General features: G+C 41.1%; 1 protein-coding gene across 2 annotated transcripts; it reads left to right on the forward strand.

Annotated features, from left to right (window-relative positions):
* The first annotated feature begins 450 nt into the window (after nt 1–450).
* Nucleotides 451–19,693, forward strand: SPINK8 (serine peptidase inhibitor Kazal type 8 (putative)). 2 transcript variants are annotated; one of them, XM_070776757.1, is made up of 6 exons: nt 451–565; nt 2,524–2,600; nt 5,278–5,324; nt 6,082–6,203; nt 11,253–11,295; nt 12,579–15,296. In XM_070776757.1, the coding sequence occupies exons 2-6, from the start codon at nt 2,537–2,539 to the stop codon at nt 13,026–13,028; spliced, it is 726 nt and encodes a 241-aa protein (XP_070632858.1). In that variant the 5' UTR covers nt 451–565; nt 2,524–2,536; the 3' UTR covers nt 13,029–15,296. The 2 variants fall into 2 exon arrangements, with proteins under 2 accessions (XP_070632858.1, XP_070632859.1); XM_070776758.1 differs by lacking the exon at nt 12,579–15,296 and adding an exon at nt 15,303–19,693 and having other exon boundaries at nt 464–565.
* Nucleotides 19,694–19,730: the final 37 nt, after the last annotated feature.

Consider the following 19,730-nt stretch of genomic DNA (forward strand, 5'->3'; position numbering starts at 1 on the left):
CCTGGAACAGGGATCAAACCCATGTCCCCTGCATAGGCAGGTGGATTCTTTACCACTGAGCCATGAGGGAAGTCCCTACATATGAAGTTTGGCTAGAAAATATATGCAGTCCAGCATACATCTTGGTTATAGATTACTTCTATTCACAAAGAATAAATAACTCAAGCTAATCATTTTTTTAGTGCTTTTCTATGTATGGAAAGATGCAAGACTGTGGGTTCATTAAAATTCTTCTTAAGATCTATATCTAACTATCTAAGGGTTCTGCTTGTCCAAAGCACAGAGTTCCTCATCCTTTTTCATCCTGAATTCCTCCAAGTGCAACGTTGGTCAGCAACTACAGTGGCTAACTTTATACTTGTAGAACTGGATAGGGAGCAACGTTCTTTGTTTCACAGTTCACTCTGTTCTGCTGCTAGGCACTGCAACCTTAAAAAGACAGTTATACCCCTCCAGCCAACACACACACATGTGTGCACACGCCCCCTTATTTCATTATCAACAGGAGGAAATAAAGAACATTTTGTCCAGCAAGTTTCTATGAGCAACAGTGGAAGTACAGTAGGTAAGGTGGACTTAATAATTTGCAAACTTTTGAGTAGGAAGAGAGTTACATTATTTATTATTTGGTTTTATTCAGGGAAGGTCTTGGGCAGAAGCTACCTAGATATATAATTTCCCTGGAAAATGTATAAAAACCTATAGATGAAGTCAATTGGCTTGTACTGTAGTATTTTCAATAATGCCAGTAAGCTGCTGATAAATATGCTATGGTTTTCACTTCAGTAATGTTATAGGTTAAAGTATTAACACAAAAGTCATCATATAATGGAAGATTAAGGATATGCAAGTGAGTATTCAGTGTTTTGAATGTTACCATTTCTTATTGTCTGTTGACTCACATATGTCACTGCACTTTCTAGTGACTGCTGTTCTTACCTCAGAAATAAATCTCAACTTTAAAACAGGTCATTGAAAAAGTCTTGGTGCTGATGCTTTACCAAAGGATCCCCTGCAGATATTCTTTACTACCTATTTTTCTGGCATCATCTTCTTTTTTTTTTAAGATTTTTTCCCAGGTGTTTTATTTATTTATTTATTTTTTTGGTTGCACTGGATCTTTGTTGCTATGCATGGGCTTTCTCTAGTTGAGACAGCGGGGGCTGCTCTTCATTGCGGTGCACAGGCTTCTCATTGTGGTGGCTTCTCTTGCTGTGAAGCACAGGCTCTATCTAGATGCACAGGCTTCAGTAGTCGCAGCTCACAGGCTCTAGATCTCGGGCTCGGTAGTTGTGGTACATGGGCTTAGTTGCTCTGTGACATGTGCAATCTTCCCAGTTCAGTTCAGTTCAGTTCAGTCGCTCAGTCATGTCCGACTCTTTGCAACCCCATGAATCGCAGCACGCCAGGCCTCCCTGTCCATCACCAACTCCCGGAGTTCACTCAGACTCACGTCCATCGAGTCGGTGATGCCACCCAGCCATCTCATCCTCTGTCCAGACCAGGGATCAAACTAGTGTCGCTAGCATTGAAGGTGGACTCTCATGCACTGTGCCACCAGGGAAATCCTGACATATTCTAAAATTCTATTTTTTTAAGGTAGCCAGGTGACACATTTATTCTGAATCTTTGAATCCAAACCCCTATACAGATAAATCTCATACATTTTGTTTTAGGTAAAACGGTAAAAATAAAGAAGTACAAAGCTGGAGGATTTATATACAAAAGAGTGTTGCCTGCCATCTGCTTGATCTACAAGGATTGACTCATTAGCCACTGCAGTCACTGATCTTCACACACCCCGAAAGAAGTTCAGGGTGAAGATCAGAAATGAGGCACTCTGTGTTCTGGGGAAACTGGCAGAACAGGCTTTCAGATAGGTAGATATTTTCAGGAGAAAATTTTATGAACTCAATGTCTGGCACCTTCCCATACTTAGAGAAGCACTAAAATCATTAACTGAGACATCTCCTCATGGGTAGCGCCAACTTCCACCAAGATGTGTGCTGGATGGCACATACTCCTTTGCCAAAATCACATATATGCTGACTTACCCCTTTACCAGTTCAGAGCAGTTCTTCAGAGCTATCAGAGAGGCTCTCTCCCAGATTATAGTCCTCAGTAAGCCTGCAAATAAAACTGAAACTCACAGCTTTTATGTTGTGTGTTTTTATTTCAGTTGACATTATCATGGAGCCATAATAATTAAAATAGTATGGTTTGAGCTCTTGTATAGAGCTGTTCTATAGATAGAACAGAAAAGAGTCCAGGAATAGACCCACATATACATATATTACCTTCTAAAATTCTATTTTTGAGATTTTTTTTTTCTCATGACCAATTACTCCAGGGAAATGAACTAGGCAATGTAATTGCATCAGACACAATTCATTCCAAATAACCCAAGGAAAGAAAAAACATTAAATATTTAGACTTCATTTCCTGGTTAATGATGGATCTCTATGAGAATTTGTATGTTGTGTGTGTTTCTGTCTTACTGTCAAAATTTCCGTAATTCCACAGTTCTTCTGCCACCATGAAGGGGGTCTTCCCTAGCGCCATTCTTCTGGTCCTCTCCATGTGGGCTGCCTTCGCAGTTGGTGAGTTCCGTGTCCTTACTTTGCCCACATTTTCTGCTGTATATTCAAGATCGTGGAAAAGATAGAAGTACAGTAGAAATGCTTTCCTGTTTTATTTAAGTCTAATTCTTCAGAGTCACGCAGACACTGAACCCCCAGAAAGGAAGGATTCACACAGTGCTACTGGTATCAAAATTGGTGGTTGAAAACAAAGCTGTATTGGTATAAGGAAATGACACTAGACGGTAAATCCACAGGAACAAAGGACGAGAACCAGAAATGGTGAATAAAGCATTAATATTACAAATTCACTAAATATATACTCACTCTCCTTTCTTCTCTAAGCTTCCTTAAAAGACATGGAATTGTATAATAATTATAGCAATTTATTGTTGGGTTTGTGACTAATATAAATGTAATGTGTATAACAACAATGTAATAAAAGGAAGGACAGAGCTATATAGGAGTAACATTTCTATATCTCACTTGAATTAAAATAGTACAAATCTGAAGTATATTCTGATAAGCTAAGATAAAAACAGTAAGCCACAGTGCAACTACTAAAAAAAAAAAAAAGAAAATTCAGGGATTTCCTTGGTGGTCCAGTGGCTAAGACTCCACAGTCCCAATGTAGGGAAACCAGTTTCAATCTTTGGTCAGGGAACTAGATCCCACATATTGCTACACAACTAAAGATTGTACATGCGGCAATAAAGATTGAGAATCCTCCATGCCACAAGTAAGACCCGGTACAGCCAAAAATAAATAAAAATTTGTTAATTAAAAAAAGCCTGCATTATAAATAAAAAGGAACAAAACAATAGATCAGGGGTTTCCGGGGTGGTCCAGTAGTTAAGACTCCACATTCCCAATGCAGGGGGCACAGGTTTAATCCCTGATCAGGGAACTAAGATCCTGCATGCTGCACAGGGTGGCAAAAAATAAAATCAGTTGCATTTCATCAAATTAAACATTTTAGTGATGTAAAGGATACCAACAAAGATGTCAATAAAGTGGAAGACTGCCTAGAGAATGGGAGAAAATATTTGTAAAGCATCTATCAAAAAGAGAGATAATAACAAACATTAACAAAGATGTGAAGAAAATGGAATTCTCATATAATGCTGGTGGGGATGTAAAATGGTGTGGCTACCTTAGAATATAATCCAGAAGTTCCTCCAAAGTTCACCATATAACCCAGAAACTCCACTCTTAGGTATGTATCTAAGGGAAATAAAAACACAAGACCACAATAAAAAGGCACATAGGAATTCCTTGGCAGTCCAGTTGGGTGAGGACTCTGAGCTTCCACTGCCAGGGGCCTGGGTTTGATTCCTAGTCAGGGAACTAAGATCTCATGTGGTGCAGGGGGGGAAAAAAGTATATTCACAGCAGTGTATCAAGTTTCCATACTGTTGTGGTTATCACATTCGCCTCACTGCAGCCTTATTCATAATAGCCAAAGAGTGAAAACAATTAAAATGTCCATTAATTGATTAATGGATAAGCAAAATACAGTATATACATACAACAGAATATTATTTAATTATAAAAAGGAATGAAGTATTGATGCATGCGATAACACGGATACACCTTTACCACACTAAGTGAAAGAGATAGAAAGGAAAGACTACATATTGTGTGATTCCATTTGTCTGAAGTGTCCAGAACAGACAGAAAGTAGATTAGAGTTGTCTGGGTTGGGGGAAGGGAGGAATGAGAAGAGCCTGCTGTTGGGTACAGGGTTTCTTTTGAGGGTGATGAACATGTTCTAAAAGTGACTGATGGTTGCACACCTCTGTGAATATACTAAGGACCACTGAATTGTATACTTTAAATTTTTATTTATTTTTGATTGTGCTGGGTCTTTGTTGCTGCATGCAAGCTTTCTCTAGCTGCAGAGAGCCAGTGTGCAGGCTCCTCAACGTGGTGGCTTCTCTTGTCACTGAGCACAGGCTCTAGGTACGCCGCCTTCAGTAGTCGTGACTCACGGGCTCTGGAGCGTGGGCTCAGTAGTTGTGGCACACAGGCTTTGCTCCTCCGTGGCATGTGGAATCTTCGCAGACCACGGATGGAACCCATGTCCCCTTCTTTGGCATGCAGATTGTTAACCACTGCACCACCAGGGAAGTCCTCAACTATACACTTTAAATAGGTGAATTCTATGGTATATGAATGATATCTGATAAAGATACATATATTATAGAGAGAGTTGACAATATATTATATTTTATATTATCAGATCATTATAATTATATAACTACACAAAATTAATATAATTATATAAAACTATATAAGTATTGTGTGTGTGTGTGTGTGTGTAATTGCAAAGACTGTTTTGGATCAAGAATATGTAACCCAGCATCTTTTAAGGTATCTCAATATAACTACTTCATATAATTTACAGTGTGTTTTCTAAAAAGAACAGAGAATGATTGTAGAAGTTGTTATTTACCTGTGAAGGGGAAGGGTCAGAATTAAGATCTCTTCTTTACAAAGAGGAGGGGACAGAAGTTTCCTGATTCTTTGCTCCTCTGAGTCCCCCTTTGGAGGGCAGCATGCATCAAGAGGAACCTCTGCCTCTCCTGATGGGATCTGATGCTTCCTGGGTGCCAACCAGGTCTCCTTCATCCTCACTTTTACCCTTAAGGGCAGAAGACAGAGAGGCAACTCTTTTGAATATGCTTTTGTTTTCCAGACTTTCCTCTTCCTATGGACAGAGGGACTGACCTAGAAAAGACAAAGGTAAGCTCTGCTTCCTTGCTTCCCAAGCTCAGGAATGGAGAGGAGAAACAGTTTCCCTGATGGTCTCGGCTCATTTTTCTGGGAGGCAAGGGTCAGAGAAAACGTGTGTGGGGATCACCCCACAACAACAGCTGAGTCACTAACTCTATGTAGTGCCTTCTATATGTTCCTGGGTATAAATCCCAATCAGTTCATACAACTCTCTTGTGGGATAGAAGGCAAGTATTTTGTACCATTAAATGAATGAGGAAGTTGTGGCTCAAATTCAGGTCTGTCCTATGCTGAGGTGGACATTCTTTCAACTTAGATATGCTGAGACATACATCTTGCCTCCCACAGATCAAGTGAGGCTCTCATTCTCTCTGTCCCCTACCTTCTAAATTGTAACTCTCCTGTAATAAGTCTGAGCCTACTGTTATCTGAAGCACCATATACAAGTCAACCAGAAATGTTCATAAGCATATTCTAATCTCTGAAACCTAACAATCACATTTTGTAATTAGTGAGGCAGGGAATTTCATCCTAAAAAGGAATTTATAGCCCAGACTGGGGAGTCTACAGATTACATGTGTTATGTTATGTTATATACATACTGTTGGTGGTGAGCACCAGGGGTCAAGTACTGAGATTTCTGAAGCCTGCTCTCCAAGCTCCTGGTCTATTGCTCTGTATTCCATGCTTCTCCCCTGCTCCCAGCAATCAAGGCTAAAGGAGCCAGATAAAGGGCTCTGATGCAGTGTCTGTGTCTCACCTTCAGGCTGAATGCACTAAGAATATGAATAAGTGCTGGATTTTAGCCTACCTCAGGCCAACAGACTCCATATGTGGCAGTGACCACATTACCTACAGTGGGGAATGCCACCTCTGCTACAGAATTCTGTAAGTCTTAATTTTTTTTTTTTACTCTCCTTTCTCTCAAGTCAAGAGGCTAAAAGTGGCCAGGATAGGAATGGCCTCCTTGGAACACTTCCAACTGATTAGATCTTCCTTCCAGAGACTGCTCCACTATTGCTCCTCCATTTCTTCTATCCCTCTCTATGCTCCCCAATGTGATCCCATTCAGACAGAACCAAAAACCCACTGAAGTGACTGTGCTATGTCTGGCCTGGACAAAGATCAAGTGGAACAAACTCAGTAGTGCAAGTAGCCACAGCATTCAGGTCTTGTGACCACAGATGAAGGTTATCCTTAAGCTCCCTCAGGCCAAAGAACAAAAGCCTGATGAAGAAGAGGAGGTAGCTGGGCAAAGTATCTGTCTTCTAAGTCCAACATATGACCTTCCTGAGTCCTTGGCTGCTTTTTAATCCTGTATATGTGCCGTACTTCCTCGGTTCTTTGTGTCATAATTTTGTTGTTGAAAACTGGAGGAGTATAATAATCACAACCCTGGAAATCAGATTCTCTCCGCTCTCCAAGGTTTGTTACTGTTGCTGTTAGTTTAATGACTTCTGGAATAATTCTGTGAAGCTTGCATGTTTTGGTCATGTATAGTCACTACACAGGTCCCATTTAATTGTTTTAGGGGTCTCCTAAAGATTGAACAGAAATTGTCTTAAATGGCTAAAACCGATCAATCTACCAGTCTTCTTTTTAAAAAGTATTTGTTTATTTATTTTTGGCCGTGCTGGGTCTTCGTTGCTGTGCAGGCTTGTCTCCAGTTGGGGCGAGTCGGGGCTACTCTTTAGTTGTGGTGCAGGCTTTTCGTTTTGGTGGCTTCTCTCATTGTAGATCACAGGCTCTCGGGTGCACAGGCTTCAGCACTTGCAGTTCCTGGGCTCTAGGGCACAGGATTTTTAGTTGTGGCACACAGGCTTAGTTGCCCCGTGACATATGAGATCTTCCCCGACCAGGGATCAAAGCTGTGTCTCCTACATTGGCAGGCGGATTCTTTGCCACTGAGCCACCTGGGAAGCCTTCTTCCAGTCTCTGCCAACAAAAACTTTATGTGTGAGATAGGGGTCCACCTCATTCTTTTGTATACAATTATCTAGTTGCCCCAGTGCCACTTTTTGAAGAGACTATTCTTTTCCCATTGAATAGTCTTGGCACTCTCGCTAAAAATCAGTTGGCCTTAGATGTTGGGTTTATTTCTGGATTCTCGTTTCTATTCCATTATTCTCTGTCTAACCTGATGTTGGTACTACAACACTGATTATCTTTGCAGTCAGTTTTGAGATCAGGAATGTGGGGTCCTCCCAACGTTTTTTCCCCCCTCAAAATGGTTCTGCTTACTCAGGTCTTTTGCAACTCCATATAAATTTGAAGGTAGTCTTTTCCACTTCTGAAAAAAAAAAGGCCACTGGGATTTTGATAAGGATTACATTGAATTTGTCAACTGCTTTGAGTAGTATAAGCATTTTAACAATATGAAGTTTTCTAACCCATGAGGATGGAAGAGCTTTCCATTTATTTAGGCCTTCTTTCATTTCTTTTCGGCAATGTTTTGTAGCATCCAGTGCACAGTCTTTAACCTCCTGGGTTAAATTTATTTTCAGGTATCTTAGTTTTTGAATGATATTGTAAATGCAATGTTTAAATTAATTTTGTTTTCAGATTGTTCTTTGTTGGTTTATAGAAACACAGTTGATTTTCCTGTGTTCTTATATTCTGAAATACTGCTGTTTATTACCTTTAATAATTTTTATAGGAATTCTTTGAGATTTTCTATACATAGAACCATGTCATCTTCAAATATAAAGTTTTACTTCTTCCTTACCAGTTTGGATGGCTTTTCCCCCCAGCTTTATTGAAGTATAATTGAAAATAATATAAAATTTTGGACTTCTCTTTTTTTTTTTCTTTCGAATGCTCTGGTTCAAGCTTTCACTATTGAGTGGAATGTTAGATGTGGGATTTTCATAAATGTTCTTTGTTATATTGAGGAGTTTCTCTTCAATTCCTAGTTTTCTGAGTAATTTTATTATGAAAGGGTATTGGATTTTGGGTTGTGGGTTTTTTCAGATTTTTGTTTTTTCAATTAAATATAATTGTCATTGAATGAGTCTTTAAATTCTATACTGCGTAACAGGTTTTAAGTTTCACACACATGGTTTCACATCCTCCCATAATAGTTCTTTCCCCCTTACCCCTACTTTGTCTGTCACCCCTTCCCTCTCCCCACTGATGACCACTAGTCTGTTCTCTGTATCTGTGACAGTTTTTTTTGTTTGTTTGTTTCATTCACTAGTTTGTTGTAATTTTTTAGATTCTACATATAAGTCATATCATACAATATTTGTCTTTCTCTCTCTGACTTATTCCACTTGGCATAATGCTCTCCAAGTCCATCCATGTTGTTGCAAATGGCAAAATTTCATTCTTTTTTTTGTGTGTGGCTGAGTATCATTTCATTGCATATGTATACCACAGCTTCTTTATCCATTCATCTGTTGATAAAATTCTTAGGTGGCTTCCATGTCTTAGCAATTGTATATACTGCTGCTATGAACACTGGGGTACATGTATCCTTTCAAATTATTGTTTTGTTTTTTTTTTTTAATCACACTGAGGAGTGGAAATGCTGGGTCATATGGTCAGATGCTGGGTCATATTTTAAATTTTTTTAAAGAGACTCCCATACTATTTTAAATAGTGGCTGCACCAATTTACATTCCCACCAACAGTGCCCAAATGTTCCCTTTTTACCCCATCTTTGTCAATATCTGTTATTTGGATTCTTTTTGATGACAGCCATTCTGACAGATGTCAGGTAATATCTGACCGTGGTTTTGAACTGCATATCCATGTTAATTACTGATGCTGAAATGATGTTTTTTTTTTTTTAATATGAATGTGATAAGCATGTGACTCTTTTGCTTCATTCTTTTAATATGATGTTAGTACACTGGCTTGGGAGAAGGCAATGGCACCCCACTCCAGGACTTTTGCCTGGAAAATCCCATGGACGGAGGAGCCTGGTGGGCTGCAGTCCATGGGGTCTCTAAGAGTCGGTCACGACTGAGCGACTTCACTTTTACTTTTCACTTTCCTGCATTGGAGAAGGAAATGGCAACCCACTCCAGTGTTCTTGCCTGGAGAATCCCAGGGACAGGGAAGCCTGGTGGGCTGCCGTCTATGGGGTCACACAGAGTCGGACACGACTGAAGCGACTTAGCAGCAGTAGCAGCAGCAGTACACTGGCTTATATTTTTAGGTTGAGCCACCCTGCATTCATGGGATAAACCCACTTGGTGATGATGTATAGACCTTTTAATATGCTATTATATTCAGTTTGTCAGTATTTCAGTTCAGTTCAGTTGCTCGATCATGTCCGACTCTTTGTGACCCCAAGGACTGCAGCACGCCAGACTTCCCTCTCCATCACCAACTTCTGGAGTTTACTCAAACTCATGTCCATCGAATGGGTAATGCCATCCAACCATCTCATCCTCTGACCCCTTCTCCTCTTGCCTTCAGTATTTCCCAGCATCAGGGTCTTTTCTAATGAGTCAGTTCCTCATGTCAGGTGGCCAAAATTTTGGAGTTTCAGCTTCAGTTCTTCCAGTGAATATTCAGGACTGATTTCCTTTAGGATGGACTGGTTGGATCTCCTTGCAATCCAAGGGACTCTCAAGTCTTCTCCAACACCATAGTTCAAATGCATAAATTCTTCGGTGCTCAGCTTTCTTTATAGTCCAACTCTCACATCCATACATAACTACTGGAAAAACCATAGCTTTGACTAGATGGACCTTTGTGGGCAAAGTAATGCCTCTGCTTTTTAGTATGCTGTCTAGGTTGGTCATAGCTTTTCTTCCAAGGAGCAAGCGTTTTTTAATTTCATAGCTGCAGTCACCATCTGCAGAGATTTTGGAGCCCCCCCAAATAAAGTCTGTCACTGTTTTCATTGTTTCCCCATCTATTTGCCATGAAGGGATGGGACCGGATGCCATGATCTTAGTTTTCTGAAAGTTGAGTTTTAAGCCAGCTAAATAATGTTGCCAGTGTTTAGCTGACATTTTCTGCATCTATATTCAGATGGGATATTAGTCTGTAGTTTTCTTTTTTTGTGATGTCTGTCTTTGCTATTAAGGTAATTCTAGCTTCACAAAATCAATCAGTAATCTTCTTCTTCTACTATTTGGAAGAGTTTGAAAAGAAATGGTATCAAATCTTTAAGTATTTGATAGAATTCTCTAAAGAAGCCATTTGGTCCTGAGTTTCTCTTTTTTAGGAGGTTTTCAATAACTGATTCAATCTCTTTACTTGATATATGTCCTGTTGATATTTTCTATTTCTTCTTGAGTCAGTTTAGGTAATGTGTGTTTATAGAAATTTGTTCATTTCATCTAGGTTATCTAACCAGCTGATGTACAACTGTTCATAGCCTTCCCTTGTAACCATTTTTATTCCTGTAAGGTCAGTAGTAATGTCTTTGCTGCTGCTGCTGCTAAGTAGCTTCAGTCATGTCTGACTCTGTGTGACACCATAGGTGGCAGCCCACCAGGCTCCCCCGTCCCTGGGATTCTCCAGGCAAAAACACTGGAGTGGGTTGCCATTTCCTTCTCCAATGCATGAAAGTGAAAAGTCAAAGTGAAGTCGCTCAGTCGTGTCCTACTCTTAGCGACCCCATGGACTGCAGCCTACCAGGCTCCTCCACCCCTGGGATTTTCCAGGCAAGAATGGGTTGCCATTACCTTTCATCAAATGGATAATTTAACTGTATTGCACATTTGCTTCCTGCATTTCTACTTAAATACTCAAGATTACTTTCAATTTTCTATATTTGATTTCAGACTGAATATGTTTTATACACTCACCCTCTTTGACAAATAAACATATAGTAGATATTTTAAAATCACTTATTAAATAAGAAATCACTATTAGCTAAATGTCTCCTCAAACTTAGCTAAAGATTATCATGTCAAATTTAGATATAATTTGTGATATATCATAAAAGTAATCATTTTGAAATATAATTTCTTACAGATATGAAAAACTTAACATAATTAAACTGCATGATGGACCATGTGTAAGTAAAATCACTTTTATTTTTCATTTTGGGGAGTAAACCAGATAGAGTTAGGAGTTCCTTGTTCTAGAGGACTTTAAAGATTTGTTATGAAAAATTTCAAACATACATAAAGTTAGAAATAATGATACCATGAACCTTTCATGCCTATCTTATAGTGCAGTGTTTGTCACATTTCCTTCCTCTATTTTTTTCTGAGAGTAAACAGATCACACTTTGATACTGTGTCTTTGACTCTAGGGTCATAGAGTACAAGCAAGAACTCAGCTAATGCCAAAGAGATTTTTGTAGCTTTATGAGGCATGGAAACGGGACTGGGACCAATTATCTTAGAATAGAACATGAAGACTTCTCTGGTGGTCCAGTAGTTAAGGATCCGCCTACCAATGCAGTGGACACAGGTTTGATCTCTGGTTTGGGAGATTCCACATGCCGTAAGAAAGCCCTTGTGCTACAACTATTGAGCCCATGCACCACAACTACTGAAGCCCGGGAACCCTAGAGCCAATGCTCTGCAGCAAGAGAAGCCATGGCAATGAGAAGACCATACACTGCAACTACAGAGTAGCCCCGACGCGCTACAACTAGAGAAAGACTGTGTGTAGCCGTGAAGACCCAGTGCAGTCAAAATAATAATAATTAATTAATCAATTAATAGAAGAGAAAATGACATGTGTGGAAGGGAACACAGGTTAAAAAGACATAATTTTGTAATACTTTTATGACAGCCTCTTCTGACAATCTCAATTCACAAGGCTCATCTGATTTACAGATCAGCATACATATTATTTGGCAAGGACCTAGCAGAAGAGATTAAGAAGAGATGGCAATAGAATATACAGAACTGTACAAAAAAGGTCTTCATGACCCGGATAACCAGAATGGTGTAGTCACTTACCTAGAGCCAGACATCGTGGAATGTGAAGTCAAGTGGGCCTTAGAAAGCATTACTATGAACAAAGCTAGCAGAGGGATGGAATTCCAGCTGAGCTATTTCAAATCCTAAAAGATGATGCTGTGAAAGGGCTGCACTCAATATGCCAGCAAATTTAGAAAGCTCAGCAATGGCCACAGGACTGGAAAAGATCTGTTTTCATTCCAATCCCAAAGAAAGGCAATGCCAAAGAATGTTCAGACTACCATACAATTGTGCTCATTTCACATGATAGTAAGGTAATACTCAAAACTGAACTGGTTCAAAAAAAAATTGGACTGGTTCAAAATTGGGAAAGGAGTATGTCAAGGCTCTACACTGTCATACTGCTTATTTAACTTATATGCAGAGTACGTCATGCGAAATGCCGGGCTGGAATCAAGACTTCTGGGAGAAATATGCAGAAGATACCACCCTAATAGCAGAAAGCAAAGAGGAACAAAAACGTCTCTTAATGAAGGTGAAAGAGCAGTGTGAAAAAGCTGTCTTAAAACTCAACATTCAAAAAACTAAGATCATGGCATCTGGTCCCATCACTTCATGGCAAATAGAGGAGGAAAAACTGAAAACAGTGACAGACTTCATTTTCTTGGGCTCCAAAATCACTGCGGATGGTGACTGCAGCCATGAAATTAAAAGACGCTTGTTCCTTGGAAGAACAGCTATGACAAACCTAGACAGTGTATTAAAAAGCAGAGACATCACTTTGCCAACAACGGTCTGTATAGTCAAAGCTATGGTTTTTCCAGTAGTCATGTACAGATGTGAGAGTAGGACCACAGCGAAGGCTGAGCACTGAAGAACTAATGCTTTCAAAGAGTGGTGCTGGAGAAGACTCTTGGGAGTCCCTTGGACAGCAAGGAGATCAAACCAGTCAATTAAAGGAAATCAACCCTGAATATTAACTGGAATGACTGATGCTGAAGCAGAAGCTCCAATCCTTCAGTCACCTGATGTGAAGAGCCAACTCACTGAAAAAGACCCTGATGCTGGGAAACACAGGGGGGAGAAGGGGGTGACAGAGGATGGCAGAGGTTGGATGGCATCACTGACTCAATGGACATGAGTTTGAGCTAACTCCAGGAGATAGGGAAGGACAGGGAAGCCTGGCATGCTGCAGTTCAGTTCAGTTCATCACTCAGTCATGTCCAACTCTTTGCAACCCAATGAATCACAGCACGCCAGGCCTCCCTGTCCATCACCAACTCCCGGAGTTCACTCAAACTCACGTCCATCAAGTCGGTGATGCCATCCAGCCATCTCGGGTCACAAAGAGTCAGACACAAGTTAATGATTGAACAATAATAATAATACATATTAAGCACCAGAAAAGGTCTATGGACCTAAATATTCTCTAGTTCCACTAAAGAAAAATCCTAAAGATTCTCAGGCACTTCCATTATTTGGGGTAACTACAAAGAAACGTCACATGATCTCTACTCTGTCAGATTGGTTTTGACCTAGGCCAATTCATAGATCATCCTGCTGAATCCCCTCCTCTTGTATCTGGACCACAGCCCTTGTCAGGGACTTCCCAGGCAGTGCAGTGGTAAGGAATCCACCTGCCAATGCAGGAGCCCCAGTTTTGATCCCTGGGTCAGGAAAATCCCTTGGAGAAGGAAATCACAGCCCACCCTAGGGTTCTTGCCCAGAAAATCCCAGGGACAGAGGAGCCTGGCAGGCTACAGTCCATGGGGTCACACAAGCTGGACATGAGATAGTGACTAAACAACAATACTTGGCAATATGATGGATCTCAAAACACTACAGCAAGAGAAAAAGCAAGGGACAGAAAAATAAAATTAACACATTATGTAAGTTAAAAATAAACAAACACAATTATATATTTTGCACAAAGACATGTAAACAAAATGATACACACTGCACACATTAAAATGGCTTGCTAGGCTATAAGGAGAAAGGGAATGAATGAATGAATAGCGGCCCCTACCCACAGTCTTTCAACAAAGCAGAACAGAAACTGTTTTCTTTTTCCCAGTTTGTCTTTATTTTTAAATCTTTATTGGAGTATAGTTGATTTACAATGCTGTGTTAGTTCCTGTTGTACAGCAAGGTGAATCAATTAAATATAGATATATATCCACTCTTTTTTTTTATTATTCTCCCATATAGGCCATTACAGAGTATTGAGCAGAGTTCCCTGTGCTATAGAGTAGGTCTTTATTAGTTATCAGTTTTATGTACAGTAGTGTTGTATTTCAATCCCAAACTCCCAATTTATCCCTGCTCCCTGCCAAACTCTGTTCTTGACAAGATCATAAAGAATATGGTAGCTGCCAAAGCAAGACTAACAGTTACCACTGTCAACCACGTGTCTTACACTGTCACATGCTTTGCCTATACCCCCTCTCCTGTGCTCCCCACCGCGCCCACCATGAGGAAGATGTTGCTATTGGCTGCATTTCATATTCAAAGATGCATAAGTAGACAGAGGGATGTAACTTACCCAAGGAAACAGAGCTAGGAACTAGCAGGGCTAAGTCTTGAATCCAGAGGGTCAGTTCTAGACTCTATTCTTTCTATGCCTCAAATAACAGTCTATATGTCTCTGACCAGACTCTGATTCACATCAACTCCACTGTATCTACCCTCCACCTTTTCTGCCCCATGGAATTTCCTATAGGCTCTTCTGGGGTCCAAAGACTTAACGTAAGAATTCATAGTCATAGCTCTCCTCTTCTTGGTCCACTTCCACTCTGTACTTTTGTTCTTCCTCAAGGAAATTAGAATGTCTCTGCTGCTGCTGCTGCTTAGTCACTCAGTCGTGTTCAGCTTGACTCCATGGACTGTAGCCCACTAGGCTCCTCTGTCCATGGGGATTCTCCAGGCAAAAATGCTGGATTGTGTTGCCATGCACTCCTCCAGATCTTCCCATCCCAGGTCTCCCGCATTGCGGTCGGATTCTTTACCATCTGAGCCACTTTGGTCTGCCTTAATTCATAGGATAATTGCTCTACATTCCTCTTGCTAGACTATTTATAGTAACCGGTATGGTAGTTTTTCTCTTCATTTTCCCAAATTTGATTTCTCTAAGCATATATTTCTCTTGCAGGAAAACTCCTGAACTTACCATTACAGAACTTACTGAATTCTGTAATTGACTGAGGATCAAGTCAATCACAATGACTGCTTTTATATCTCCTTTAGAGGAATATGCTGGTGCTTGAGGAAACCAATAGCTACAATCAAACTCATTGATCTTCAGTAAATGATTCTTTTTTTCTATGCATTTATTGTGTTTGTTTTTTAGATCTCACATGTGAAATCATACAGTATTTGCCTTTCTCTGACTTATTTCATTTAGTGTAATGTCCTCAAGATCCATCCATGTTGTTGCAAATTGTAGGATTCCCTTCTATTTTTATGGCTGATTTATTCACGTGTGTGTGTATACTCTCAGAACATTTTTATCCATCCATTCATCAATGGACACTCAGGCTGTTTCCATGTCTTGGCTATTGTACATAATGCTCTATGAACATGGGCATGCAGGTATCTCTTCAACATAGTGTTTTTATTTCCTCTGCATATATTCCCAGCAGCAGAATTGCTAGATCATATGATAGTTCTAGTAATTCTGAGGAATCTTCACATTGTTTTCTACAGTGGCTATAACCAATTCACAATCCCACGAACAGTGCACAAGGGTTCCTTTTTCTCTACAACCTTGCCAGTGTTTATCATCTCTTACCTTTTCAATAACAGCTATTCTTAACAGGTATAACACAATATCTTATTGTTTTGGTTTACATTTCCCTATGATTAGTGATGTACCTGTTGACCATTCATACTTTTTCTTTGGGAAAATGTTCGGGTCCTCTGTCCATTTTACAATTGGATTATTTCATTTTCACTAATGAGTTGGGGGAGGAGCTGACGTCATACAGGGTTTTTGTCTTCTGTTCAGCTGGGTTGTTAGCTGGTCTGCTAGGGCTTCTCTCGGAGTCCAGATAATTGTGAAAGGGAGACTATGGTAGCAGTGATGGCTAACTTATTTCCTGGTCATGATGGTTATTGTGTTGCTAAGGTTTCTCTTGCTGTGTCCTTGGGCAAAGGCCACCCATCTCGTGTCTGAGAGTTTTGCAACTAAGGACTATTGTCCTTCACCTTGGGAAGGCTGGGATGATGTGCTGAGTGAGGCTGCTGTGTTGGGACATAGAGGTGTGGTCACAGTGACTGGGACTTTCATTGCCCGTCTTCTGAGACTTGGAGGTTTGTTCAGGTTTGCTGTTATCCATCGTATCCAGTATTTAGGGAAGCTTTCCTGGATTGCTAGGGTTCCTATTGTCTCATGTTCAGTGTCTGGTGGATTAATTTACTGGCATTCACTCACGGTGCCCTCTGACTTGTGCACAGTTTGAGCTGCTCCCACTCTGTCTGTGGCTCATAACTGGGTGAAGTACTGGCTTGTCATTTATGGAGTCAGGGTTGGGAGTTGAGGGTTCCAGAATCAGTGGTTAGAATTTACGGGGTGGTATTTAAGGATTAGAGGTTGGAATTAGGAGATTAGAAGATAAATGTCAGTGGCTCAGAATCTAGAAACGAAGTCTAGGATGAAAGGGTTACGAGTTTATTAGTGACCAGCTTGGGCTGGTGTTGGAAATTAGTATCAGAAATATAAAGGTTAGAGTGGTGGTCAGAGATCAAAACTCAAAATGGATCAAAGACCTAAATGTAAGACCAGAAACTATAAAACTCTTAGAGGAAAACACAGGCAGAACACTTGATGACATAAAGCAAGATTTTCTATGACCCACCTCCTAGACTAATGAAAATAAAAATAAACAAGTGGGACCTAGTTAAACTTAAAAGCTTTTGCATAGCAAAGGAAACTATAAAAAGGTGAAAGGACAACCCTCAGAATGGGAGAAAATAAGAGCAAATAACTGACAATGATTAATTTCCAAAATATACAAGCAGCTCATACAACTGAATACCAGGAAAACAAATGACCCAGTCACAAAGTGAGGAAAAGACCTCAACAGGCAGTTCTCTAAAGGAGACATACAGATGACTAAAAACACATGAAAAGATGCTCAACATCCCTCATTAAAAAAAAAAAAAAAGTGTTCAAGTCAAGGGTAAGGTATTTGCGTGGTGGTTAGGGACTGGGGTGGGGTTAGATGTTAGGGTTGCACCACAGGCCTAAGGTTTAGGACCTGAGTGTAAGGATGAAGGGTGAGAGTTACAAGGTCAGCTTCAGAAGAGGAGTCAGGGTCAGGAGAGCTAGGGTTAGGTCACAAGTCCAAAAGGTTAGATCACTGTCAGTGATAGGGTTAGGGGTTTAGCAAGTAGGATTGAGTTAGGGACTAGGGTTGGGATTTGTTACAGTCAGGGAGGCAGGGTGAGGGTAACTCCCTCTTTTTCCTTGCTGTGGGAAGATTCTCCAAGCAGAGAGACAACATCAGGTTCTCAGTCACATAAGCTCCAAATTCCAGGAGAGAACATGTCAAGGTTTCATGCCAACTCTCTCACTGCACACCCCTTTTGACCAGGGCAACGCCGGGCCCTGAGATTCAATAAACCAGCAAGGGAGGAATATGCCAGTCTCCGTCTCCTGCAGGCACTACCCTGTATCTGCAAGTCCTGCTCTTAGGGTTCCCTTCACTTGGCTTAGAGAAATCACCTTTCCACCTCAGAAGCATTCTGCACTCTTACTAATTTTGTTCAGTAGATTTCTAGTCATACACACACACACACACACACACACACACAAACACACATCCACACATACAGAGAGGAAGGAACTGATATGGCTGCTAGCTAAATTCTGATCTCTTCTTTAGTAAGGCCAGAAGAAAGGGTGGGTTAAAGCAACAAAGATAGGGGCAAATACTCAGAAGAAAAATAGAGAAGGGTAATGGACGAGAATGATGAGAAAGGGTGTTGCTTTAGATAGTAAGTCTGGCCAGGCCTCTCTGAGGAGGTGACACAAGGCCAAGGAATGAGTCAAGTAAATATTGGGGAGAGAAGTTTTCAGGCAGTGAGCGGTAGGAACAGGCAGTGGATGATAGGAGTGAGGGGAGAGTAGTTTGGAAAGGCACGCAGGTCGGCAAAAGCCAAGTCATGCAGTTCTTTAAGGTCCATGGTGAAGAGTTTGGATTTTTTTTCTTAGTAGAGCAGGAAAACACAGCAGTGATTTAGGCAAAGGAGTGATGTGAATATCTTGTGCATTAAAAAGATGATTCCACGTGTCACGGAGCAGCCACAACTACTGAGCCTGTACTCAGCGGCTCAGTGTACTCAGTGGCTCAGGAGACACGGGTTTGATCCCTGGGTCAGGAACACCCACTGAAGAATGAAATGGCAATCCACTCCAGTATTTTTGCCTGGGAAATCCCACAGACATAGAAGCCTGCAGGCTACAGTCCATGCAGTCGCAAGGACTTCGATATGACTTAGTGACTAAACAACAACAACAATTTAAATATGCTGGATGAAAATGAAAAACACCTCAAAAAAGACTTGGCAGGGGCTGTCACTATTACTGTACATTAACACTGCGAGAAGGCAGTATGTTCTTAAATACCTCTATCTAAAGACAAGACTAGACAAAGGTAGATACCTTCTGGATAGAATGAGCATAAGTCATAATTAACCTCTTGGGACTTCCCTGGTGGCGCAGTGGATGGGAGTCTGTCTGCCAATGAAGGAGACATGGGTTCAATCCCTGGCCCAGGAGGATTCCACATGCCAGGAGCAGCCATAACTGAGTTGATGAGCCACAACTACTGAGCCCGCTTGCCTAGAGCCTGTGCTCTGCAACAATAGATGCCAATGCAATGAGAAGTCCGCACACCGAACTTTGCTTGCTACAACTAGAGAAAGCCTGCACAAAGCAAAAATAATAAAGAAGATAAATAAAAAATTAGCCTCATAATGGGTGATTCACCCAACTGAGTTCAGACTCATAACTGGTGTAGAATTACTTCAGTTCCACCAAAACCGAATCAAGACCCAAGTTCTTTGTCCCCTGCGTCCCTCCGAAAGACAAATACTGGGCACCAACGAAGTGCCAGGCCCTAAAGTGAAGTCGCTCAGTCGTGTCCGACTCTTTGAGACCCCATAGACTGTAGCCTTCCAGGCTTCTCCGTCCATGGGATTCTCCAGGCAAGAATACTGGAGTGGGTTACCATTTCCTTCTCCAGGGAATCTTCCCGACCCAGGGATGAAACCCGGGTCTCTAGCATTCCAGGCAGACGCTTTAACCTCTGAGCCACCAAGGAAAGGCACTATCCTAGATCAAATATAAAAGAAAGCTAGTCGGGCAAAGCCCACTCCGGCTGCCCCACTGGAGGCCCCGCTCACTGCCTGGCTGCCACCCTGAAACGCCCATTCTGTCCTCTCCGAGGTCCTCTCTGAGCCACATCCCGTCGCGGTGCCACCGGCCTGGTCCGCTCTCCCACCTGAGGGCGCCCGAGCCCAGCCCATCTCCCGTCCAAGACAGCTACGTCACCTCTTCCCTCCGGAGCAAGCGCTG

The sequence above is a fragment of the Bos indicus genome, chromosome 22 (assembly GCF_029378745.1).
Source record: "Bos indicus isolate NIAB-ARS_2022 breed Sahiwal x Tharparkar chromosome 22, NIAB-ARS_B.indTharparkar_mat_pri_1.0, whole genome shotgun sequence".
Lineage (NCBI taxonomy): Eukaryota > Metazoa > Chordata > Mammalia > Artiodactyla > Bovidae > Bos > Bos indicus.

Excerpts from the sequence above, each read along its gene's own strand:
- SPINK8 (XM_070776757.1), top strand. The coding sequence starts at position 2,537 with ATGAAGGGGGTCTTCCCTAGCGCCATTCTTCTGGTCCTCTCCATGTGG. Across the intron at positions 5,325-6,081 it reads CTGACCTAGAAAAGACAAAG|GCTGAATGCACTAAGAATAT; the intron begins GTAAGCTCTGCT and ends TCTCACCTTCAG. Across the intron at positions 11,296-12,578 it reads AACTGCATGATGGACCATGT|AGTACGTCATGCGAAATGCC; the intron begins GTAAGTAAAATC and ends ACTTATATGCAG.